The sequence below is a fragment of the Lampetra fluviatilis genome, chromosome 1 (assembly GCF_964198595.1).
Source record: "Lampetra fluviatilis chromosome 1, kcLamFluv1.1, whole genome shotgun sequence".
Taxonomy (NCBI): domain Eukaryota; kingdom Metazoa; phylum Chordata; class Hyperoartia; order Petromyzontiformes; family Petromyzontidae; genus Lampetra; species Lampetra fluviatilis.
The window spans coordinates 29,772,858-29,800,161 of NC_136275.1; the positions used below are offsets into that span (position 1 = coordinate 29,772,858).

A 27,304-nucleotide genomic window follows, 5' to 3' on the forward strand; every position below is an offset into this window, starting at 1 on the left:
TTACCAGGTAAGGCCCCACTGAGCTATGTAGCTCTTTTTCAGAAGCGACCCGGCCACAAATGATTGCTCAACGAAGTGGCTTGTGAGGTAATCTATAGCAGCCCAAATATGTTGTTTCTAAATGTGGAGGGAAAAACTGAGGATCCAGAGAAAAATCCACGCGACCACCGGAAGAGAGACACGAAAACTCCAAATATACAGCAGGTGTCAGGGTCGGGATCGAACTAACGACCTACTGTATACCATGAGAGGGAGTTAACATCTCACCACCACGAAGGTGTTGATCGTGGTAATCACTCACCTATGAATAAACATATTCAAGATTATTTTTTATTTCACCAGGTAAGGCCCACTAAGCTATTTAGCTCTTTTTCAGAAGTGACCTGGCTATCACAAATGATCGCTCAACGAAGTGGCTTATCGTGTGGAAATGTATAGCAGCCAAATACTCTAAACGTGTGATGTTGATTCTAAATGTGGAGGGAAAAACCGGAGGACCCGGAGAAAAATCCACGCGATCACTGAGAGAGAGACATGCAAACTCCAAATATCCAGGCGTCATTGTCGGGATCTAGCCCACGATCTCCTTGTATACCAGGCGAGGGAGTTAACATCTCATAGCCACTGTGGCGCTCATTTCTTTTGCCTGCCCACTGGACCGTTACAACTTATCTAAGAGCCTTTAAACATTCATACACAAAGAGAACACGCGTGCCTTACAATTTCGAGCCACGTTAAACATTTGCTCCTCGGAAAATGCATTTCCCACTCATGTGACTCGCACCAGCGTTCTACTTATGACCTGTTGTGGTGCGGTGATGATGACGATACACCACAAGGTATCCTCTAAGGTCAGTGGTTCTACCGAGTGTTACCCCCCTTGCCTGACCCAACGTAGTTCTGAGAAATAAATGTAGGAATAATGAAGGTCAATATTCGAATTGTCCATTTTGTGAGGTATAACTTAACTGGTTAATAACTGCAAGCGAATAAAAAAAATCAACGGACACTTCAAAACCACATTGTTTAAGATCAATGAGTTTAGAAAGGTCTTTGATATCGTTCTAGGTTACCATGAGGATTAACATTTTTAAATCGTAGTTATTTTACATTGGCAGATTCACACACGTTGATTATTCACCGATGACTCTCGCGTATGATATAATTTCACCTCGAGTACAAAAAGAACACCCGGGACATTGTTATCACGTTAGGGGCCATCCATTTAGTACGAACGCAAAAATCTGTCAAAACTTGACCCCTCCCCCCTCCCTGTAGGCACGCGGACTTTTTACACCCCCCCCCCCCCGAATCCTATAGAACGGCCGATGTTTAATCCACGCAGAACGATCAAGGATGAATCATATTAACGTGTTTAAGCCGGACTATCTAACATTTGAAGGCCAATGTAGACAAATTATTATCGAGGCTTCACCCCCCCTTCCTATGCGTACGTTGTCAGTAGACCCCCCCATACGCAAGCCACGCATTTGGGTTACCAAATGCGTACGGACTCAACCCCCAGAGGTCCTCTTGAGAAGCACGACTCTTGAGAGGTTCTGTGGCACTTTCATTGCCGGCGATAATGATAATAATGCGATGGTGATAATGCGATAACGATGATAATAATGCGATCCCGATAATGCAATAATAATGCAATAATAATGCAACGATAATGCAATAATAATGCAATATTAATGCCATAATAATGCAATAATGCTAATGCGATATGATGCGATGACAATGCGATGACGATGATAATGTGATGACGATGATAATGTGATGACGATATAATGCGATATTTGCAAGCGCTGCGCTCCGCCGCCGCGGCCGCCACCAAGAACCCCGTTCCCTGCCAAGTTCGATTCCAGGCGGTGGCGCTCATTCGTGGCGAGCGATGATGAGAACCTCCCCCCGTGTTGGTGCTGTAGGGGGTGTGTGGTGTGTGTGGTGTCTTTCCGGGTTTTACTGTATGCTCGTGTGTGTATGTGTGAGGCTGTTGTTTTCACGTGAGTGTATGCGTTTTGTGTGTGTTCATGCGAGTGTCACGAGTTTGTGTGCGAGTGAGTTTGTGAGTGTTTTCATAGCAATGTGTGCGCTGTTCGTGACTTTGTGAGCCTTGTGGGGCTGCTGGAGTCGGGGAGAGCTTCGCTAGAGGCCCTCCCTGCTACTGCGGCTGCTGCTGTCGTCCGGTTTCGGTTTGGGGACTTCAACTTCCTCCTCAAGCGCCTCGCCTCGACCGCCCGGGTGGAGAGGGCATTGGAGGGCAGCCTCTCAACCCCGCAACGGCCCTCCACATCTCGACCACTCCGACCATCTTCTCACTTACCTCGACCACTCCGACCATCGTCTCTCTCATCTCGACCACTCCGGCCATCGTCTCTCTCATCTCGACCACTCCGGCCATCGCCTCTCTCATCTCGACCACTCCGGCATCGTCTCGCCGAGACACCTCTGGCCAGGTTGAGGAATCCGCCGCGCGAACCCCGCGCCACTTCTCCCCGCGCGTCCACCAACGACTTGGAGCCACCACCACCTCCAAGTCGCCCTGGTGACTTTGACTCTCCTCTCACGTCTGTCGCCCGCAACAAGTTGCCCTGGTGACTTTGACTCACCTCTCTCGCCTGTCACCACCAACAAGTCGCCCTGGTGACTTTGACTCTCCTTTCACGCCTGTCAACATCAACAAGTCGCCCTTGCGACAAACTCGCCGTGATCGCAACTCACTCTGGGTGAAGGGGGTCTGGGGGGACCGGCAACGTTGGTGTACTGAGCTCGCCACGACACCCGCCCGCCCGCCCGCCCGCCCGCCCGCGATGGCCTCGAGGTTGAAGCAGCTGGGCGAGGAGTTGACGTGCGTCGTGTGCATGGAGGAGTTCGCGGAGCCCGTGACGCTCGGTTGCGGCCACAACTTCTGCCAGGGCTGCATTGAGCGCTGCTGGGAGGCCGAGGAGGGTGCCGGCGCAGCGCCGTCGTGCCCGCAGTGCCGCCGACGTTTCGCGGCGCGTCCCTCGCTGCAGAAGAACACCGTGCTCGCCAACGTGGTGAAGCAGCTGGCGCTGCGGGATTGCTTCGATGACAACCCCCCGCCAATGTTGCACCGCAACCACCAGCAGCAGCAGAAACCGCAGCAGCAGCCGCAATGCGCCCTGTGCCTTCCGCAAATGCGCGCGGCCGTGAAGTCGTGCTTCACCTGCGACCTCTCGTTCTGCGCCGAGCACTCGCTGCCCCACTCGACGGCTGCCTACGGCCACCACGTGGTGGTGGAGCCCGCCGTGGACGTGGCGGCGAGGAAGTGCTCCGAGCACGGCGAGAGGCTGCGCTACGTGTGCCGCCAGGACGGCGCGCTCGTCTGCGTCGACTGCACCACGGTGGGCGCGCACAGGAACCACGCAGCGGTGAGGGTGGAGCAGGAGGACCCCGTGCTCAAGGTGAGACGGAGAGAGAGGGTGGTGGTGGTCGGGTGGTTAATGGTCGTGGTGATCGGGTGGTGATGGTTGTTGGTGGTGGTTGGTGGTGGTAGTGGTGGTGGTTGGTGGGTGGTTATTGTGTTTGGGTGGTTGGTGGCCTGGCGTGGTGCTGGCCACCCACCCCCTCGTGTGCCATGCCGGCCTTCATATGTACACACTAACAGCACTTGCCCCAACGGTTTGTTAAGGCTATACGGGGGATCTTTGTCTTTGGTAGTGGTTGGTGGTGGTAGTTGGTGGTGGAGCGCAAGGAGAAATATTTCGGTTGGAACTCCGCCAGGCGAGAGCAGTGGATAGAGCCTGTCGCTGGGATGTCATTGAGTTGAGTGACATCAGTCACTCAAACGTCGCTTTGCACTGGTCCAATGAGCACGGTTGGGCTACGTGCGGTGCGAAAGAAGTTCAACATGAACGTACATTCATCATCATTCTTATGTACGTATGTTGAACTTCATTAGCACCGTCGGTAGCCATACCATTTCTGCCGGAATCCGATGGCCCCGTGCGCTGTTGTTTGAAGGCGCAGACAGCCCTGCGAATTCACCTGCTCACGGCCACTCGCTGGAGCTGATTAGAGCAGCTTGCCAGGCGAAGGCTCCATCAATTCACGTCAGCATTGTACAGGCCGGTCCAGATGTCTCGTGACCCACCGTTGAATTCTCTAAAAACGTAATTTTTTTTTAATAGTAGGGTTTATTTAAAACAAAATGAATATTCAATGGAAAACTATTGTTAGGGGTCCAATTAATTGGGGGTCACAAGACCCATCTGGACCAGCTTGTACACTTGTATCGCGTTGGTCTGTATTGGCCAGTGGATTTTTACTACGCTGAGTCTCTTTATAGCCCTCACAGAGCCACTCGATGGCCTCTGACACCACGCACATTCCTCCCAGTGGGAGTGAAGGCCTGGCGCTCCGCAGGTGTGGCCTCTTCACCTGAGCCCCCCCCGCACCTCTCCGATGAGAACGATGGCTACGCACGCTTGCGAAACAAGTTCAACGTCCTGTGTACATACCTTGGGTGGAGCAGCAAAACCAGTTGCGCCGTCTTAACCATTTGCGAATTTTACTTTTTACCGTTCGGGTGATGTAATCGCACACAACAACAACAAGCCGATTGCTCACTGAACATTTCTTACAAAGTTTTAGAGACCTAAGATTAATTTTCCTGCTGAATCAGGGCCTCGTATCTCACCAACGCAGGCGGTCGTGTGTGTTGAGTCAACGGATGGAGGCTGGGTGACACTGCCACAAACACAAAGATCACCCGTTTAGGCTAAACAGGCTGTTGGGGCAAGTGCTGTTAGCGAGCACCTTTCAAGGCCGGAACAGTACACGAGGGGGTGTTTGGCCAGCACCATGCCCGACCGCCTTTGTATCGCCACTGCACCAGGTACTCATTTGAGGCTGAGTCGACCTAGGAGAAGCCCAGGACCGGTTCAGATAATCTTCACTGGTGTTGGACATGAGCGTGAATCGAACCCAGGTCGCCGGGTTCATAGCGCATCACGTTAACTGCTACAATACCGCTGATGTTAACTACCTCGCCTGGTATGCAGGAGGTTATACTGGTAGGAACCTCCTGGTTACACCAGCCCACAGGGGATTATTGTGTCCGTCCGTCGTGCAGGAAGGGTCTGGGTGGGGAGGGGCTGGGTGGGGAGGGTGGGGTGGGGAGAGGCTGGGTGGGGGGAGGGGCTGGTCACCCCGTGGTGCCCTTATAAAACTCAACGTATAACCTACTCACGCCGGCTTGTGCCCGCCCTCACCACGCCCGTTGACCCTGGCCATTGACCGAGCAATTCAACGTTCCTACCAGCTTCCTCCGCAGGAATGTGTTGGGTTTGATCCTGACCTTGAAGAAAGTATACAGTATTTGGAGTTTGCATGTTCTCCCTGTGGTCGTGTGGATTTTTCTCCAGGGTCCTACGGTTTTTCCTTCCACATTTATAACCATGCGATTAGAGTATTTGGCTACGATAAATGTCCACATGAGCTACTTCATTTAGCTATAATTTTTTCACAGCCAGGTTGCTTTTGAAAAAGAGCTGTACAACTCAGTGGCCCTTACCTCGTAAGATAAAAATGGTTTTGTTTTTAGTAAATGCATACGTATGTAATGCGAGCATAAATGGGGTTTGCTGCTGGCCTCTGGCCCAATCACACGGCCCGGGGTATTGGGGGGCGGAGCCCAGTATGGGGGGCGTGTGGGAGGGGCCGCCGTTCACTTCGGCTCCAATTGGAAGCGAGGTGAATGGGGGTGGAGCCAGCAGGGCAGTATGGGAAGGCCGGATCTGACGATCCGGAAGGGGAGGAGTCAGGGTCACGTGGGGGAGAGGATATAAGTGGGAGCCCGGAAGAGATCGGGGGAGTTGCGGGAGTAAAGAGGCTGAGCCACGTTGGGTGGTGAGAGGAGATCCGCGCCATCGGCCATGTGGCTGAAGGACCTTCAGCACGCCGTCGGCCAGCGGTGTGCGGAGTGCGGGAGTGGAGGAGCTAACGGAGGAGCGTGCGTGGGCGCGCGCGAGGAGACGCTGGTCCCCTGTCAGCGGGGTGTGAGGAAGAGTGGAGGAGCTGACGAGGGAGCGCGTGCGGGGCGCGCGCGAGACGACGCTGGTCCGCGGACAGGACCAGCGGAGTGCGGAGAAAGAACCTAAATAAAAGACCAACGGAGACCAGCAGTGCCTGACGGAGTCTTTTATTACACGTACATATGCATCTACAATCTGCCTTCAAGACATTGCCTACACTGATAAGCTGTGGGTGTGTGCATCGGTGCCTCCTCCACGCGCGTGAATACGGGACACACATGCGACTCGACACAACCCTAAATAAATTCTCCGCAGGCTGTTTTCACCCCCACCCCACCGTGTTGAAGCAGCGCAGGGTCAGAGCGGTGGGGGTCACGTAATGAGAACGGAGCATTCAATCCCCCCATTCCTCGTGGCCAGTGCTTCCCGCTTTCACAGACTCGCTTGCTGGGAGCACAGCGCACGCTAAGTCGTAGCTCCCTATCGTCGTTCTCAGCGTATCTATTGCGCTGGCGATTGCAATGTTTGTTATCGCCTCCCGCACTCACGGTGGAAAGCAGCGTGTCCAGCCATATCCCACCGCGGTGTGAAACCGCAGCCGGCCCGTGGCATCACGAGGCCTGCTGCAGCCGCCCCCATGTCATACCGAGGCCTTTGGAACATCCAAAATAGTGCAGCTATAAACGAAACAAATGTTTTTATTTTAACAGGTAAGGCCCAGTAAGCTATATAGGGGCCGTCCATAAATGACGATGTATGACGAGGGGGGGGGTTGAGAAATGTGACGTCACATGAAAATGCGCAACTTTAAATAAGTATAGACAACACGTTCTACTTAATTAAATACACTTTTTAATAAATGTTTTCTACAACATCAGAGTGCAGCGCCATATTAAATACGCACTACATTGACAATAGTTTAAAGCGATTTTAAGCATGTTTTATTTATTTGGGGGGGGGGGGGGCAGAGCTTTGTGACGTCATATTTTAGGGGGGGTCTGACTTTTTGTGACGCCGTGTGACGAGGGGGAGGTCAATAATCGTCCAAAATCGCGTGACGTAATTTATGGACGGCCCCATAGCTCTTTTTCAGAAGTGACCTGGCAATTAAAAATGATAGCGCAATGAAATGGATTATCAAGTGGAAATTTATAGCAGCCCAGAAACTCTTAAACGCGTGATGTTGATTGCAAATATGGAGGGAAAAACTGGAGGACCCGGAGAAAAATCCACACGACCACGGGCAAAGAAAAAAGCAAACGCCAAATATGCAGCAAACGTCAGGGTCGGAATCGAACCCACGACCTCTTGTATACCAGGCGAGGTAGTTAACTTTTCCTAGCCAGCGTGCTGCCGCCTACTTCTTAGTGGAAGGCAGTGAGCTGGGCAGCGCGCCATCTCCATTGGCAGTCCCCCTGACGCAGTAGTGGGAACTCTGCAGCATTGGTGGCAGGGACCGGTTTTAATAACTATCTCGAATCGCTGTTCCGCAAAGTGGTATTCTACTTCATCCTCGCAGCAGCGGCTTTTGGCTAAGCTATTGAACAAAGACGGTCGCCACATCGCTGCGCTTTCAGATGCGCTTCTGCGGCCATCTATAACGCTCTTCCTTCCGATATTAAGAAGCCACTGGAGCTATGCACCTTTAAGTCATCTAGATTGAAAACAAATTTCTTTAGAACTGATTTTCATGTTTAGTTTGTTATCCTTCCCCCGCACCTCGGATTGGCACGGTTGGCTATGTACGGTGCAAAAGAAGTTAAACATACATAGGCTGAGTTGACTCCTGAACGGGATTTGAACTCATGACCTGGTTCCGAGACCCGCGCGCTGCCACAGCACAAGCATCTGGCCAAATGCAGTCTGGTTCTCCCTCAACACCGCGTGTTGTTTTCATAATGCCAATTGGATATAACGTGATGAATGTATCAGGATTTTTGAAAATATATATAACGCGGATGAGAATTGGATATAATGCTATTAAGTGAATGGAACGATGTCGCACAGCTAAGCATCACACAAAGCATTGGGATGCTGCTGGATGTTTCTAGATGCTACCCATATGCCTCAGTCTTTGTTCGGCTTGCGTATGCATCTCACGTGTTATCACGGACTGTTGAATTACCCTATATTATATATTGTTTATTATAATGCATTTTTTCAAAAAAACACAGTGTTCTTCAGGAATGCAACTAGCACCGCGTTATAGGAGAACGGACCGTAATAATAATAATAATATCGTCGTCATCATCATCTCATTAAAAACGTGTGTGGTGCAGCAATTGTAGGGTGGTTCACATACTGCACTCTCCCTTCCTCACTACTCATCCCCTCCCTTCCTCACCACCCACACACTCATTAGTTCAGCCCACCGGTGTGTTGGAGAGTAAATCCACAACATTTACAATTTCAGTACCGTGACGTTTCCCTGGTAATGACAACTAGCCACCATAATTCTGGTGGCCGGTTAAAGACACATTTATATTTAACGCGATCTCACCCAAAAACATCTTTATTATGAATAATATTGGTGGAAAAAGGCTACGTGTCGAACTTGCCTACCTTCATTTTGCATCACAGCCCCCGTGGACCGTCCCGGACCATCAGTGGTGCAGGAACCACACTCTGAAAACCACTGCCCTCTAGCTTATTGCCATCGCCAGTGAGGATTTTATATGATGGTATTTACGGTTCACACGTGGCAGAATTGTGCACCCTGTCTGTGTGTATCCATGCTGCTGGTTTCAGGATGTAACCGCTGCTCATATTCGTCGTTCGCTGAAAAGTAAAATGGTGCAGGTTCTGCGCCGTCACCCTCCACTGTCAATCGTCGCCATCTTCATTCGGCAGCTCATGGTGACCCCCGTGATCGTTCCGCACACTGGGACAGCGAGATTTGGACTTTCGCAGCTTTGCAGTCAGGGGTCCATCGGTCTGGATCTCACTACCTCTGCGTGTTCGAGACTCTTTAAAGACATTGAACAAGTTCAGGAGAAAATGCGAGAAAGAACTCTTTAATCGGGCTTAGAATGTGTGAATATTGCGCACTCGGGATAACCACGGGTTATAAAAGTTGGCGCATTTATAAATGTACTTATTTACTCATGGCATGTTTATACTCGGAGTTCAGTTTTAAAACAGCTGGATGGCTCAGCGGTTGAGAGAGCAGAAACGTGCGGTTAGAGAATTTGGCTGCGAAAATTTCCACCTGATGAGCTGCTTCGTCGATCTGTCATTTGTGGCCAGGTCGCTTCTAAAAAAGAGCTGTAGAGCTCAGCGGGCCTTACCTGGTCAAATACAACACTAGTGAAGTTTAACTTGCAGTTTAAATTCTGATTGGAGTTATACTGGGCCCATTGTCCCTCCAGGGTTGATAAAACAAAAATGAGTAGCACTCTCCTGCCGGAACGTAGATGAGCAGTCAGCCTCAATTGTCTGTTGGGTTGTTATTTTTTTTTCACGGTTCTGTTCGTTTGAGGAGACGCGAGTGTGTGGCGCGCACTTAAACACCCATCGTGTGAGCTCTCTCAGCTTCCCGCACCTGCAGCTTTGCCCTCGATTCACCCGCCCAGCCAGGAGCCTGCCGAGGGGCCATCTGTCTGCGATTTGAAGTTGGAAGTACGCTAATTAGACGTATTATAATGGTTCAAAATAACGGCTTGTCAGGATGTTATTATTTTAACATGTTGCTTGTGCTAATTGGCCGTTTGTATGATCACCAAGCTGTCTTTGTTGATGTTGTTTTTTTTTGGCTCCCCGTAGAAATGTGCCTGTAAATGGGTAAATTACTTCCTTCATCGCATTAATTGGGGAATGTGAAGATTTCTCTATGTAGCACATATACTAAATAAAAACATTGGGGAAATACTTTAGGTGACTGTTTCATTGCAGAAATATATATATATATTTTACGAATATAATTTGTCACGCGCAGAGTTGCATATTTTGCCCATCAAGCGATGCGTTTGAGATCCTAGCAACGTTTGTTAAATTGAGAGCAGAGTAAAAGCCCGCAGACGCTGTGTGTCCTGGGCTGTCAAGACAGCCATCTGATGCCTTGGGAATGATAAGAAAGCTAAGGTCACCGTTATGTGTTTACACTAAAAGTAAACTTTTTTTATTTTAATATGCAAGGCCCACTGAGCTCTATAGCTCTTTTTCAGAAGCAACCTGGCGATCACAAATTATAGCGAAACGAATTGGCTTACCAAGTGGAAATGTATAGCAGACAAATACAGTCATACCTCGGTATACGACCGCTTTGGAATACGTCGAATTTGGTATACGTCGTGTTTTGATGAGAAAATAAATGTCTTGGGATACGACGTCTTGTTTGGGATACGACGCGCTTGCTAGAACTTGTATGGGTCGGGATGAGTCACAGCGTACAGTACCCGCTTACACAATACTGTTATGGCTCTAACAAGCCGTAACAGTATTGTGTGGAATGACCAGACAATGGCACACTTCAGGAACATTCTTAGAAGAAGGCAAAAACAAACTTCAATGGACAGGTTTTTAGTAAAACTCAAACCTGGAGAGACTCAACCAGGTCCAAGTCAAGAAAAAAGACAGAAAAGTGAAATAGAAAAAACCCCAGAATTTCAGCTTCCTGAAGTTTTAATGGAAGGGGACTCTCCTTCCAAAAAATAACATCTCCTCCTCCTCCCCTTCCTCACCACCATCCTCGTAGGCTATCAACTCCTCTCAGCAAGGTAAAGTGATGTAAAAATAAAAATAAACTGATTTTAATGTATTTATGCATTTATTTTAATTTATGTATGAATTTTAGTAATAAGTAGTGTCTAAATTATTTTATACAACCCCATTAATGTATAATATGCCATATAAAATATAATTTCTTATACTCTGCAACGGATTGTTTCCTTTCCCTTTATTTCTTATGGGAAAAATTCGTTTGGTATACGTCATTTTCGGTATAAGTCCTACCTTCTGGAACGAATTAACGACGTATACCGAGGTACCACTGTACTCTAAACGCATGTTGATGCTAAATGTAGAGGGAAAAACCGGAGGATCCGGAGAAAAATCCACGTGACCACGGGGAGAACATGCACACTACAAATATACAGCAGGAATCAGGATCGGGATCAAAACCGCGACCTTCTGTATACCAGGCAAGGTAGTTAACATCTCGCCACTGATGCCACTTGCATACGTTCAAATACAACGTCGAAGCAGTGCCATTGCCTGGAGTGCTTTGGGAAATAACCTGGCCGTGATTTTAAAGTATTTTTTTTATCCTTCTCATTAATGAGGCTTACAATCGCGTTAAATAACTGTGGGACGCAGCCGATGAATGCTGTTGAGGTTGTGTCTTTTGTTTGAGAGGCAAAACACCGGTTGGGGTGACCAGCTGCCGTCCCGCACCTGGAGATGCATTCAACATGGCGGAATTTGGATGGACAATAGGAAATGGGTCCACCACTGGGTTCCCCACTGTTTTTTTCAAAATCACATAGGTTGGTCCACAAGGAGGTGGCAGATGGGGGCGTGCCACCACCACCACTGACTGTGATGGGGGTTCTTTGCGTTTGGTGCACCGGCATTCATCGTGATGGCTGCAACACAGTCTTTGTCAAAACACAGCACAAAAAAAAATGCCTCTCACCAGCAGCGTCCGTTCAGCGAACTCTCTTCGTACGTCACAACGCCCAGCTTGATTAATGTGCAGCCCATAGCTTATGTCTGGTCTGCTTTTGTATGATTGCCCTGGCTGATATCGGCAGAGCAGCCTGCCACGGTGCCACGCGAGTTCTTATACATCCATCAATATAATAATCATTATAATGCTATATATCATAATGTATAGATCTCTATCATGCCACTGCTGGCTAAAGGTCATGGGGGTGGTTTTACCAGACTTCACGCTGGCTTGAAGTCTAAAGTTGGGGGCCGAAGGAATATTCGGGTTGGTGAAGAGGGGGTTGGGGGTCCAGGATCCGGTTCAGAAGCCACTCGCCAGTGATGTTAGTCGTGGCTGGGTTCATAGTGGCAACACTCTAAACACTGCACCCAACCAACAGATAACTACTGCGATTTAGCATATGTATGTTGATCTTCTTTCGCACCATAAGTAGCCAACCACGCTCACCGGAGGTGCGAGGGAAGGACAACAAAATAAACACAAAATGCAGTTCTAAATAAATGAGTTTGTCAATCTAGATGATTTTAAAGTGCATAGCTCCCAATGGCTTCCTAATTTCGGAAGGAAGAGCGTTCCAGACAGCCACAGAAGCGCATCTGCAAGCGCCGCGCAATGATGTGGCGACCGTCTTTGTTCAATGTCCAGCCAAAAGCTGCCGCTGCTGCTGTGAGGATGACCGGAGTTCGCGCGACCATGGTTTATGCTCCTTGATGAAATCTCTGTCCAACCTTTATTTTCAGAAAGCTCTAAGGGACAAGCTGGACGCTTTGCAGCGTAAAATGAAAGCAATAAGGGACAACAAGCTGGAATTTTCGGCCAGAGACCGCGACATGAAGGTAATCGCTCTCCTTTCAAACATTTCTCAGCCACAACACCCCACCTTTCCGACAGATGAAACCCGGACATATTTCTCATTTATTTTTAGAGCGCCTTAGCTCAAGGCGCTTTTACAAAGAGTGATTTATCAGGTAAGGCCAACAAGTGATAGCTTAACGAAGTGGCTTATCACGTGTAAATTTATAGCAGCCCAAATACTGTAAATGCATGTTGATTCTAAATGTGGAGGGAAAAACCGGAGGACCCGGAGAAGAATCCACGAGACCAAGGGGCGGTGCAAGGGTTCGAGGAATGAGTGACTGCAACAGAGGGCACACGTGGGGTCACAAAAGGATTAGAGGGGAGGGACAGGATGGAGTGGGAGGGGCGAGGAGAGAGAATGGTCTGTCAAAGCTGTGCAGTAAAACTGCGATTAAGTTGAACAAGATACCAGTAGCAGATGTCGGTACAAAATCAATTCCTGCTGCACAAACGCCAAACCCTGGACTGTACCGGGTTGCACGCAGGGGTTGGTGGCAATCCCTACACAGCTGCCATCGTTGCAGATGAGTTCTTACTCTCCATAATAAAGTCATTTTTTGGGTTAGATCCAGTGGCGGCTGGTGATATTTTTTTTGGGGGGGCGCATTTTTTTTATTTTATTGAGGGGGGCAAATAAATATAAAGCAGTACCAAAAACCATTTTGACTACTTGAATATAAATTTTGATGATCTTTATTTACATTTCAGACCAAAAGAAGTACCAAAAAGCATGTTTCCTACTTGAACATAAATGTTTCTCTTTTATATACATTTCAGACCAAAGTACCAAAAAGCATGTTTCCTACTTGAACATAAATGTTTCTCTTTTATATTCATTTCAGACCAAAGTACCAAAAAGCATGTTTCCTACTTGAACATAAAAACGTTAGTTTCATGCTATTATCAATATGGCTGCGGCTACTTTCATGACGTTTGCATTTGTCAGAGAGATGTTTGAGGTCTCTTACCCCCGTCGTTGTCCACAAAACTTCAGTGCCGACACTTTGAAATAAAAGACAGGGAAAACAAAAAAGAGAATTGCTAACATCACATCCAGCCAGCCACCTCTGTTTCTCATAACAAGCGCGGGTGAAGCTTCGTGTGTAGCTTCGTCCTCTGTCACTGGCCTGCTGCTGGATTTGTAAATCGGGTTGGTCCGGTCCGAGATCCTTTATCTTTTTTATTTCTTCCAGCGAAAGCCTTGTGAAAGGGTTTTTTTGTAAATAAATTACAGAATTTGGATGAACTGCTGCCATTGTTTACACAAAAAATTTGATCAGCCTAGCAAGTGTCGAAGTGGTGTCGCCTGCGCACTCGCAGTAGTGGCCCAGAGCGTAAATTTGAATGACAGGTGATGAGAACCAATCAGATTGGATAAAATAACATGTATCCAATTCTGATTGGCCAGGGACGCAACGACTTGCGCCCCGAGGAGAATCTTTAAGAAACCAATTAGAGACCAGCTTCAGGTCACATGCTGTCCGAAAATTTAAAGTCTCACATAGACATCCATTTGTCCGGCGCCCCGCATGAAACACATTGAAAAACATAGAAAATAGTTGACCGATTAAAGCCAGTTTTTATTAAATGCTGATGCTTTTCTTACTACCAGCCGGCACATCGTATGAAAAAAATATTTTATTTATGTATTTTTATATAATTTTTGTATATGTGAAGTATTGGAAAATGACGGCAGGAAACTCCTTGACGGGAACACACTTCTTTTATTAAATCTTGACTTGTAACGATACAACGCGTGGCCTCTCTTCTTCACAATGCGGTCACCATACAACGGTACAACTCGTGACCTCTTCTCTCCGCCCTACGCTTCTCTTGACTCTCTTAGATTCTGTGCTGCTGGCTCTCTGTGCCTCGTGTAGACTCCGCGCCTCGGCTACACTCTTCTCTCGTCTCGTGTAGACTCTGCGCCTCTGCTACACTCTCCACTTGCCTCGTGTAGACTTTGCATCTCTCTCTGGCTACACCGTATGCATACTCGGCTCGTACTAGACCTTTCTCTCTCTCTGGCTACACACTATACATTACTCAACTCGTGTAGACCGTTCTCTCTCTCTGGCTACACACTATACATTACTCAGCTCGTGTAGACCGTTCTCTCTCTCTGGCTACACACTATACATTACTCAGCTCGTGTAGACCGTTCTCTCTCTCTGGCTACACACTATACATTACTCAGCTCGTGTAGACCGTTCTCTCTCTCTGGCTACACACTTATACCTTACTCTCCTCTACTCTCCATTACTCTCCTCTCCTCTCCATTACTCTCCTCTCCGGGCTCTATCTCTGCACCTTCGTCTTCATTCTTAGATGGTTCCACTTCTGCCCTCTACTCCTCTGTGCATCATCTTATATATCTCTTCCTCCCGGGAGACGGAGCGGATGCGGACCTCAACGTCGGCACCGCTCCTCAGTTACCCAATCACCACGCGCTATCTCTACGATCCGTTTCCGCCCAGCGCGTGTTTCCACTCCTCGACCAATCACACCGCGCTGCCACCCGATCACTCCCTCTCAGCGCGTCACCGGCACACAGCCAATCAGCAGCACTACCCCCACCCGCGCACTGACGCCTGCTCCTCCCCGTCAGCGCGCGTCACCACACACACACGTACATACGCGCTGGCACATGACGTACACACCCAGCGCGTATCACCACTACATATGTATATTCTTGAATCTTGATGGGGGCGGCGCCCCTGCGCCCTCTATTGACGAGCCGCCACTGGTTAGATCTCGTAAATATAAATGTGTCGTGAAACCTCCAACCACCTGACACAGCCAATTTGTAAGGTTTGTCACATAAGCAAAACGTACCAGTTAGCTGATATCTTGAGTTTAAGCTTTTGTGACTGCAGGAATCCATACTCTTTGGTTCTTTCGGTCAGTCACGTAGGTAGAAAAATAATAGATCATGACGTTTTCATCGCAACACAAGCAATCGTCATCAGGTGGCACAACCACAGCAAGAAAAAACTTTACCGAAATAACCAAATAGTTAACTGATAGTTCAGCACACTCATGTTGGACAATACACCCACGACAATATTTACAATTCAAATACCGTGACGTTTCGCTAGTAATTATAACAACAACCAGCATCATCAGGCGACAGCCACAGAGTTGTGGAGATATCCTCATACTGTTTTGGTCTTAAATAGAGGTGGGGGTAAATGTGATGTCATCACTGTGAGCCAATCAGGTGTGCGAAGACCAGAGGCGGGGGTGGGTTAATGTCATATATTACAATGGATCTATATTATTACTTGGGTTATTCACAGTTATTCAACATACATTTGTATGCATATCACACATGCGTATTATGCATGCACATTATATATGTGCATTATGTATTTACATTATGTATGTACATCCTGTCATTTTTGGGTGCAAAAATCGCAATAACTCTTATTGGCTGCTCAATTAATCATCATTGATGTATGGTAACCAGTATAGATAGGAATGCAGTTAAACTGTGTATTACTTGATAATACGCTTCCAAACAGCACTCAGCCTGACAAACCTCACCAATTGGCTGTGTCGGGTGGTGGCGAGTTTCACGACACATTCATATTTACGCGATCTAACCCAAAAAAAAATCTGTTTCCAACTCTTAACTTTTAATGTGGCATGGGACTGCAGGTACCAGCCACACGCATGTGCTGTGCTGCACTGCGCACAACTGTATGAGGCACGGCGCACACAAGTCCGACCTTATTTTAAAAGTTAATGCATGTTCTCTAGAGCATCTACGTGCCGAACTAAGGGGCAGGAAGGAAGTGTACCACCAAACATGGATCCCCTTCACTACCTCTTCCCCCAGTGGGCATTCATTCTTAAGAGCATTCATTTAGGGCATTTTGGCATCCCCCCAATCCCTTTTTTTGCTTCTCATACAGGGCTATCAGAGCGATGAAACATTCGGTCTAAGGTTTCCATTGCACTGTAATCCGTATTGTGTGGGCTGTGCTGGTGTCAACCCCCTTTCATGTCCTCTGTGTTGTGTACCTGAATCGTTGATGTATGTTTCATGAAGCCCGCTGGAATTTATGATTTAAAATTTTATTTATTTAAATTTCATACCCCCAAGTTCGATATTCAAAGTTTCGTTAATATTCACGGGCAAACATCAAGGCACGCGTGCTTAAGCGTGTTTTTTTTTCCCCCACGATATTTTTAATGGGAAATGCCGACAAATATTTGTTCAAATCCTGGTATTGTACTAGGATGTCCATCACATTATAGGTGTATTTCTGAGTACGTTGGCAGTATTTGAATCGCTTACAAATACGGACGGACCTCTCAAGTGGAACGGAACCAAAAGTGCGTGGCTAAAACGAGCGACTCGGTGAAAAGTTTACAGCTCATGGGCTCCTTGGACCACGCATCTCTCTCTGTGTGCACTCCCTTCTCTGCACTCCCTTCTCTGCACTCTCTCTCTGCACTCTCTCTATCTCCCTTCTCCCTCTGTGCACTCGCTTCTCTCTCTCTGCACTCCCTTCTCCCTCTCCCTCTGCACTCTCTTCTCTCTCTGTGCACTCTCTTCTCTCTCCCTGCACTCCCTCTTTCTGTGTATGCACTCCGTCTCTCTCTCTCTGGTAATCCCACTTGTCACACGGTTGTGTATTGGATAGTGTTTAGGGAATCGGTCTAATTTTGAGTGATTGGGGTAGTTCTAACTGAACAATAATACCGACTGACATAAATATATAAGAAATATAGAATTATTTGACTTGGTTGGTGAGTAGGCCATGCAGCTCCAGTTTTCTGATGTTTTATATAAACGTAGGTGACTACCCTGTTACTGACAACAGTGGTAGTTTATCCATCGAAATGGATAAACACTGCGTGTGCTTTATTCTGATAAGGTGTTTATTCCGATGAAGTTTGATCCCGACCCTGATGCCTGCTGCATATTTGGAGTGTGTGTGTCTCTCTCTTCCCGTGCTCGCGAGGATTTTTTTCCGTGTCCTCCGATTTTTCCCTCCACATTTAGAATCAACATCACGCATTTTTGAATATTCGGCTGCTATAAATTTCCAAGTGATGTTGATAGGCCACTTTGTTGAGCTGTAATTTGTGATAACCAGGTCGCTTCTGAAAAAAAGCTATACAGCTCAGTGGGGCCTTACCTGGTAAAATAAAAATAGTAAAAAAAATCTTTCCTCTGACAGAGGGAGCAACGCTCGATCTCCTCAACACCCACCCTGCAACGATCACGCCTCGGGGGGCCATGACCCCCCTATCGCGCTGCTTTGCGGAATTTATTTAAAAAATGATGAACTGTGTAAACACAACTACAGTGACAAAGTTATTTATTTTGCATGAAGCCATTATTGCAATAAATGTTTTTATTGAATCCAATAAAAAAAAATCTGACACTTGTAATATATTGCCTTTTAAATTGTTATAAATAAATAAATAAATAAAGGTAATTTAAGTGATGGCATGTCTTGTGTGAGTCACAGTATAGCCTGAAGGTCTTTTTAAATGTATATTTTCTTTTAGATTTGTCTTCTTTACTCGAATCACATTCAATTTATCAGCGTTGCAGCCTCCTTTGTTAAGTTCTTCAATCAGTTCTTGAAATTCAATTCCATTGGTTGCAATAATGGCTGCGCCATCGAAAAATCCAGACCTGGTTAATGATACTTTTACCTAACATTTACGTTTCTGCCTTGATGATGGTTCCCGCTCGGGCGTTGCTGACTTGGGTCGAGGCGCTCAACATGCGTGCTTTCATTGAGAACCCAGTTCGACCACGGGGTGGCTAAAACCTGGATTCAAACCCCCGCGGTTCTCAGTGTCCCAAGCTCGCAGCTCTAACCCCCTGACCCGTTCAGCCACCTCAGCCATAATGTGTACGTTGAACTTCCTTCGCACCGTAGCCAATCGCTCTAATCGGAGGTACCGGGGGGGGGGGGGAGAAGGGACATTCATCGTTCGTAATGACTCCCCTACGCACGCCCGCGCATTCGGTCTTCTCCTGAGACAGACTGCTTTCACGGCCCACGTGGGCAAGGTGGAAGGGAGGCAAAAGGACGTGAAGGCTTTCCTCGAGCGAGAGGCGAAGGCTGCAAAGCAGGCACTGAGCGGCGAGCAAGCCAAGGCGCTGCAGAAGACCAAGCAGGACGCCGACCGCCTGGACGCACGCCTCGCCGAGATCCAGGCGCTGGAGGCCGCCGCGCGCCAGCTGCTGCAGACGACGGACAGCTTGTCGTTCGTGCAGGTGAGAGGACGCCCTGTGCAGCAGCAGCAATATCGGTGTGCAGATGCAGTGAGAGAGAGATCCGCAACAATTGCCCGTCGTCTACTCCACGAGGGGGCCCACGCTAGCAACGCACCGTAGTCAGCATCTCGATGTTTTTGCTAATCCGTCCCGTTTTGCTTATCCCCCGCCGAGGCCGGCGTTAACCCTTCTCCCGTGTTCGAGACGACCGCAAGTTGCAGGGTTGGTGGGTGTCCCGTTCACTGCTGGATCTTGGGAACGCGCGAGCGGTTCAGCGTTAATTTTATTAAGAGAGGTGTAGTAGCGCTTCGTTGTTTTTAAAGACGTTGTTAGTCATCGCAGAGAACCGGAGTGACACGACCGCCGCACTTTACTATAGCCAGCGCCAAATCTGCCACACACCCCTCCCGCATGGCCTTTTGGGAGCCTCAGTACAGATAAAATTATTTTATTTTATTTTTCTTCTGTTTCGTGCGTCAATCGGAACGGGAAAGGGTTAAGAAGTTCTCATTATCTCCCTGCCTCACTCCTCCGACCTGCGAAAGTCTCCGCCATATCCTTGCACCAAGCTGCTGCTCAGACCCTCATCCGTGGCTTTCATCATATCCCGAATCGATAACTGCAACTCTCACTATAATGGAGGTGTTTTTTTTTGGGTTGGATCGCGTAAATATAAAAATGTAAATGCGTCGTTAAACCCGCCACCACCCACCACAGACAATTAGTAAGGTTTGTCATGTGAACAAAACGTGCCAATTGGTTAACTAGTTCATTACTCACGGGTTGTGTGTTGGAAAGTAAACCCACAACAACCCACCTCCAACACTCCGGTGTGCTGAACTAGTAACTAATTAGCATGTTTTTGTTTACATGGCCTTACTAATTGTCTGTGTCGGGTGGTGGCGGGTTTAACGACACATCTATATGTGAGCTAACCAAAAAATACCTCTTATGGATAATATTGGTCGCGAAAGCCTACTACTACTACGTGTTAAACTGTACACACTCTCCTCTGCAGCCTCCTAAAATCCCTCATCTCCTAACCGTAGAAGATACAAAATGTCATGGCTTAGACCTCCCACTTCAACCCAAAACCAGGGTCCACATCACTCCAGTGCTCCAATCCCTCCACTGGCTTCCAATGCTTATCCCGGATCAACTTCGAAATCACATTCACCATCCTCAAGACTTGGCCCCTTCCCCTCCCATCTCACTCTACTCCCCCTCCGCACACTCTCCGCTCCACCAAACAAGGCTTTCTGTCAAAGCCCCCCCCCCACCCAATGAAATTTTACTGAGTGGGAGGTCACTCATTCTCCTCCGCTGACCCCACAGTCTGAAATTCCCTTTCCCCCCCCAGCCATCTGTGCTGTCAACTCCATGCCCCTGTTCAGGTCCAGGCTCGCAGACCTTCCCCTTCCTTTACCCTTTCCGTGAAATAATATGATCACTGATTCCGTACACCATTTGGAGATGCGGTCGCATTGTGACACCAATAGGAATCCAAATTTGTGCAACTTGTGTTGTCATTTACTTAATCAGGACAAGGCATGGCCGACATGGCCACCTGATGCACAAATGGCGCATCAGAAGATTAAGCGGCCTGCGAATTGTGCGGCCATGAATCCCAAACCGTGGCCTGCATCGGAAACAATCTGCCGTTGTCTTCACTCCTTTTTAGGAGGAACGGACGAGATCCACTCTTGCTTCTGAACAGACAATTGAGTGGATAATTAATCTGAAAATTACATTTTAATCTGTTGCTATTAATCCATTCGAAAAAAGATTTACTTTATATCACATGATACTATAACCAACGTGATGCATTAAATTTTATTGAACAATGCATTTTGTGTGTTATAATTAATAATGTAAATGTCTTTGTTTTTTTAGGAATATCCAATACATTCTCAAAGGTAATTATTTCACATTTTCTCACTAATTGTGCCATGTGTGTGTTTTTTGGGGGAGTAGAAAGTGGCACAGTGGTTAGTGCACTGCGATAAGACCCTGGTGACCCGAGTTCGAGTCCGAGCCGTGGCTAACGTCAGCTGCTCTGGGTGATGTCTAAACCGATCCTTGTCCCCTACTTGCACCACAACGCGCCGACCGGCATGAAGTACGGTTAAACAACTTGCCCGATTAAAAATTTTCGCGAGGCGGCCCTTCATTCAGCAGTGGATGGACGAGGGGCTGTGAATGATCCACCGTTCACCTTCACACAAAGACAAAGATCCCCTGTATATCCTTAACAGACTGTTGGGGCGAGTGCCTTTAGCAAACACCTATCAAGGCCGGCACGGCACATGAGGGGGTGGGTGGCCAGCACCACGCCCAGCCGCCTTCGTCTCCCTAGTATCGATGTTTACACACCGCACCGGGTACTCATTTGAGACTGAGTTGACCTAGGGGTGGCCTAGGACCGGTTCAGATAATCGTTGCACGATCCACCAGGAGCGATAGACAGAGCTAAATGACTGCACGTGCGTGTGCGTACGTGCGTGCGTTCGTGTGTGCGCGTGTGTGCGTGCGTGTGCGTTTGTGCATGCATGTGCGTGCGTGCGTGCGTGCGCGCGCGTGTGTTTGCCGTGCGGGTCGTGGTGCAGGATTGACGCGGCGCTGACGCAGATCCCAGACAAGGTGGAGCCTCCTGCCCTGGACGAGCGCGGCATCACGGAGCACTTGTCGTGGCTGGACAGCATTTTCGCGCAGATGGACAAGATGCAAAAGACGAGAAATCTCTACCCGTGGAGGATGTTCAGTACGTGTGAGCGACTTGCAGTTCGCAAATTGAAGTGTCTGTGCGTTTAAAATAATTTTAAGCTTTCAGCAGTGGTGTTTGGAGGATTCTTGCCATCGTTTAATTCCCATGCCCCCGTACTGAGATGATTTCCTCAAGTGGTTCTCAACCTTTTCTGGCTACTGCACCCCTTGTTGAATTTAGTTTCAACCGAGTATCTCCTTGCCTGACCTGTTGTATCTATGCTCCTTTTTCAAAAATGAATATTAAGAATAATTCTGCCAATAATATATATATTTTTTAACAGACACCAAGCAAGCAACTTGGTAGCAAACAAAGACGAGCGAAAACCCGTTTCCCCACTTCCACAGATGCACGCACACCTCGCTTCAAAAGGCCAGAAAGCATGACAGAGACAGCCATACATGTCATAAAACCTCCCCGAATTGCACACAAGAGGAAATAGGGGGGGGGGGAAATTGCAAGAGGGTGTTAGGACAATACACACACTTCAAAAGGCCCCCTCACAATACAAGAAACAGGCACCAAGAGACACATATAATTATATTCTTAACGGCTAAAAAAAAATAGAATTGGCAACAAGAAAGCAAACAAATGGGTTTCGAGCCATATTAGTTATACAAGTTACCAACTTAGCCATGAAGATTAAGCAAACATTATCGATCCTCACTCTAATTAAAGACACACAACTGCAGCGAGTGGGGAGAGCGAGCACAGCCGTCTTTGTCTCCCTGCAGCACGAAAAGCAAGATTTGCGCACACGAGCAAATAACATCTCCCCATAAAGAAATCAAACCACGATGGAAATACCGTGAACACGGCTACAACATACCTTGAATCACTTACAATAAAATCACAATAATACTAAGCAGCAAAGTGAGTCTCATTTTAACTTCCAAACCAAACGAACAACTTAAAGCTGTGTGAAACAAAGGATAAACGCCCAGAGCGAGGGAAGGGATTATAGACTCGCTTAACGCGTAGGCTTTCGCGACCAATATTATTCATAATCCAAACCGAAAACGTGGATTATGATTTTGCAATCTCGGTGCAAACGCGAATGTCAGTCCGGTTTTCGTCGGATGACTCACATGTGACGCCGTTTCGCGAGGAACCCCCCCCCCCCTCTTTCCAGAATTATTACGGACAGCTGTTTCTTTGAAGAACCTTATTCCTCCAATAAATCACACATACGGACACACACACGACACACACGGATGGACACACACACGACACACACGGATGCAGATGTGTCCACGCACACAAACAAAAAAAAAGTTATGGTTCCGGTCCTTTGAACAACTCGAAAAAAAACGAGTGGATTTTCCCGATATAAGCTGAGGCAAAATCCCTTCAACAATATGCCACCGGGGCTCAGCCCCCCCCCCCATCTCACCTCGTCGCCGCCAACGAAGGAGCTATTTCGTCATCCATTTTGACGATGTTCGCGGGGTAGCGACGTGCATTGACAAGCTGAGGTCTGCACCACCTAAGAAGAATCGCTACACTGAGCCGCCGAGCTGCGAGTGAAACTGACGGAGATTCCAGTTATCGCTCTCGAGCCAACGAAGACACCCAACGTCCACCCAGCAACGAACGAAAGCATCGTTCATCGCCAGAGCGACAACCAGCAAGCAACCTGGAGAAAGGGCGGAGATCGCCAAGCGTCGACCAAGCGAGCAAAGCAGAGAGCACGAAGCAGTGGAGGAAGCCTGATCGAACGGCCGTGAGGAAGAGGACAGCGCCAGTGCATGCGCCGTGTGTTTAATACACACGCACAGATCGACCAGCACCAACGAGAACCGAGTCGTCATCCAGCAGTGGAGAGAGAGAACGCGCCACCGTGCCGTCAGCTACAAAGAATGCGCCACCGCGCCGTCAGAGTCACAGAGTACGGGTGCCTGCGCTGAGGGCCGCCAAGCGCCGCCAAGCGCCGCCGGGCACCACCCAGCGGGCAAGCCTCTCCACGAACAGCAGCGGGCCGACGCCGCTCATCTCCCAGGGGAGAAAGTCGCGGCTGCAACCTGCACGGGCGAGAGGAAAATCTCCGAGTCGGTCGTATCACCTCCCCCACTCACAACCTCAAGGAAGCACATACACACACACACATCTACTTTCCGCGGGGCATGCAATAATTTATCCAAGAGACAATCCACCTCTCTCACAATGGGACCAACCCTAGACAATCATCAGAAGACTAATTATAAAGTTGGAACACCAGCTGGCCGTGAGGAATCGTGGCCCTCTGAGTAATTAAGAATCCGTCGATTATAAGAGTGTAAAGTTTTTCTTGCCTTTTATTTTCGTTTCTCTTATCGCATAAACGACCAATAGATTCGTCGATGCAAACTAAAACTCTCGAAATCCTCATTGCGAATCAACACGTTTACAGAGAGAGAATATCGTGTCAAACCTGTTTCTTTGTCATAGAGTCTCGCCGAAGAATTAATTAAAACAGAGCCAGATTCGCTCTTCCACCAACACAGACGCCCGCAACCACCATTGTCTCAAACATTCCGTTAACAAATATAATCTTGCCGACGAATCGATTGACGTATGCTTCGCCTTTGGGATACAATCAGTTGCTTGTATTGCCTTCATGAATATCGTTGCATGCCTGTGCTCGATACATGGGGGAACTACTGAGATGTCTGGTGGGAAAGTAGAAATTACGGTTGTTAGAAGAGTGTTAGCCCTTCAGTTTCGTTAATTACATAATCTCGCCAATGAATATATTGACGTATACTCTTGCCTTTGCATATTAGAGTGTCATATGTTAGTTTAGAATAAAAATTGTTAACACAGAAGTATCTCGAGTGTTTCTTTACAAGTCCATGCAAAACTGTCTTATTCATAAGAACTGTATCCTGCGATGAGATATGAATTTGGAGACCTAACATAACATAAACACACTAAGATAATCAGTACATGTTTAATCAAAGATAATCGTTTTATCCCAATTGATACAACTCTGGATAACGAAGCTAAGCCTAATTTTCATAACTGCACACATTAACATAATCGCAAGCATTTCCATAAATTACTATGATTATCTCCGTGATTATCATAATTTATGCATATAAATACATACATTAGCATAATTTATACGATTTATGAACTTTTTTACAATTTCATTACTTTTTATTATTTTTATCAAAATTTAGTAATCCGACATATACAACAGACCTAACATGGTTCTGAGAAATAAATGTATGAATAATGATCATAAATATTTTAACCAATTGTCCATTTTGTAATGCCATCCTAACCAGCTCGCAACTGCAAGCGAATAAAAAAGAAATTCAATGCATGCTCTGCATGCGTGTGACGTTATTTATTCGCGCTTGCTGGTTACTCTTGGACACCACATTGTTTACGATCGATGAGTTTAGAAAGGTATTTTATATCGTTGTAGGTTACTATACGGATTAAAATCTTATCGTAGTTATTTTATATTGGCAGATTCATACATGATGATGATTCACCAATGATTCTCACGTACAATATAATTTTACACGTTTATAAATCGCCTCACGTAACCCCCCTGGAACATTGTCACGTCAACCCCCCAGGGGGTCCGTGTCCCCTCCCCCCCCCACGTGAGAACCACCGGTGTAAACCGAACTTAAAACCCTTGGCTTTATTTATTTTTTCCGCAGACAAGCGCAAGCTGGTGATGGACGTCAGCACTGCGCATCCCAACCTGCTGATTTCCAAAGACTACCACATGGCAACGTACTCGGAGGAAGTGCAGGACTACCCGGACAACGCCCAGCGGTTCGAGTGCGTCCTCCAGGTGCTCTGCTCGGAGAGCTTCTCGTCGGGCCAGCACTACTGGGAGGTGTACGTGAAGTGCGGCGCTCAGTGGGAGGTGGGCGTCGCCTACGGCTCCATCGGCAGGAAGCGGCACAACGAGAGGAACGTGCTGGGTAACAATTCCGTGTCCTGGTGCTTCTCGCTGGCCAACGGCGAGTTTTCCGGTTGGCACAACGGCAACAAAGTGGTCGTCGACGTTCGCCAGCCGCTCGAGGTTCTGGGTGTGCACCTCGACTACGAGGCCGGCACTATCGCGTTTTACAATGCGCAGTCGATGGCGCTGCTCCACTCGTTCACGGGTAGCTTCGCGCAACCCCTGTACCCCGCCTTCGGCGTCTACCCTGCCTCGTCGCTTGCCCTCTGTGATTTTGGGCTCCTCTTCTAAAAGTCACGAGGACGATCACATTTTTTTTTAACGGTCGCTCTCAACAGCTGCACGGCGGGGCAGACCTCGCTTAGCGCTCTGCACGCGCTTTCCCGGAGGAAGGAGCGCTCGTCGATTTGGTGCTAAAAACAGGGGGCCCTCAAACCGTCAAACCGTTGTGCGTACGGGGGGGAACGCGTTCCCGACACACCGGAGTTATTTCTTTCGTATGAGCAATATATATATACGAGGGGCTTCATTGGTCTATCGGTAACATCTCTAATAATAATAATAATGTAGACGATAAATGTTAAATCAGTGAAAATAATATTAAAACATCATCCATGAAGTATTATGTACTGTACTCATGACTGCATTCCAGTATACTACTACATGGCGGTGGTGGGGGGAGTCAAAGCGCTCCCAATCTGGGTCATTCTCAGAGAAGTGCTCCAGGAGACCTCCATGGTCTTAGCGATGCCCTCGGTCTAAATGTCTGTGGTGAGGTTTCTTTTAGGAGGAGCCTGAAACTCTGATTCCTGGTCTCGTGAGTTCTCACCTGGCTAAACAAACAGATTTTTTGTTGTTTTTGTTTTAATGTAATCGTGACCACAATTTGTGATAATCGAATCACGGGGGGGCGGGGTTGGGTGGTGGTGGTGCTGATTGGCTCAGAGCCATGCGTCGCTCTTATTGGCTGAGCTAATGATGGGGGTGGGGGGACGTTTTCTCGGACGACCCCGCTGAACCGTTCTCGCTCGAAAAGCGCTTTGTAGATTCGTTTAGTTTCATTTTTTTATTTTCATACAACATTTTCTCAAGTACAAAAAGAGCTCTAACGAATCGTCGTTCTATGGGGGGACGTGCTAAGCGAGGTCTATCCGCACGTTACTGTGATTGTGAATTTAACCCCGGTGTGTGTTTACTACAATGGGACCAATTAATTGGCGCCAAAAATGGAATCGAATCTGAATTTTAACCAAGATGACTCATTTTGAAATCAAATACAACTAAAACTTTTTCTCATGAGATTTTTTAATTCAGAGGGCAATACCCACATTCTGAAGTATGGCCAAACATTCTTAAAGTATGGCCAAACATTCTATAGTATGGCCAAACATTCTATATAATGGCCAAACATTGTAAAAGCACGGGCAAACATTGTTAAAGTATGGCCAAACATTCTAAAGTATGGCCTAACATGGCTAAGCAGCTGATATGGTGTGGGTATGACTTTGTCAAAGGTCTGGATTGACAAAGCTGTGCAAATTCATTATTATTCAAACGATGGGGTATTCATATTTATGTGATCTAACACAAAAAACCTTTATTCGTGAATACCATTTGGTCGCGAAAGACTACGACTACTTCTACGTGTAAAAATTTGCGTGATGACTTTTTTGATGTGGGGGAGGATTAATTTTTTTGGCCGAAAACAATGCGGCAAGCCTCAGGGTCACAGCAGTTGGCAAATTAGTAAATATTTCTCTGAAACAGATTTCGTGCTGAACTGCAAACAAACGTGGGCTAATACAGAATTCTTTTGCAGCCAATGCACACACGTTTGGCTTTCAGACACTGGGTTCAC

General features: G+C 47.5%; 1 protein-coding gene across 1 annotated transcript; it reads left to right on the forward strand.

The window, feature by feature from the left end:
* Positions 1-1,974: 1,974 nt before the first annotated feature.
* On the forward strand, positions 1,975-26,318 carry LOC144934538 (E3 ubiquitin/ISG15 ligase TRIM25-like). The gene is made up of 6 exons (XM_078860438.1): positions 1,975-3,431; positions 12,411-12,506; positions 18,542-18,775; positions 20,669-20,691; positions 21,382-21,536; positions 25,196-26,318. The coding sequence occupies exons 1-6, from the start codon at positions 2,817-2,819 to the stop codon at positions 25,735-25,737; spliced, it is 1,665 nt and encodes a 554-aa protein (XP_078716564.1). The 5' UTR covers positions 1,975-2,816; the 3' UTR covers positions 25,738-26,318.
* The last annotated feature ends 986 nt before the right edge of the window (positions 26,319-27,304 follow it).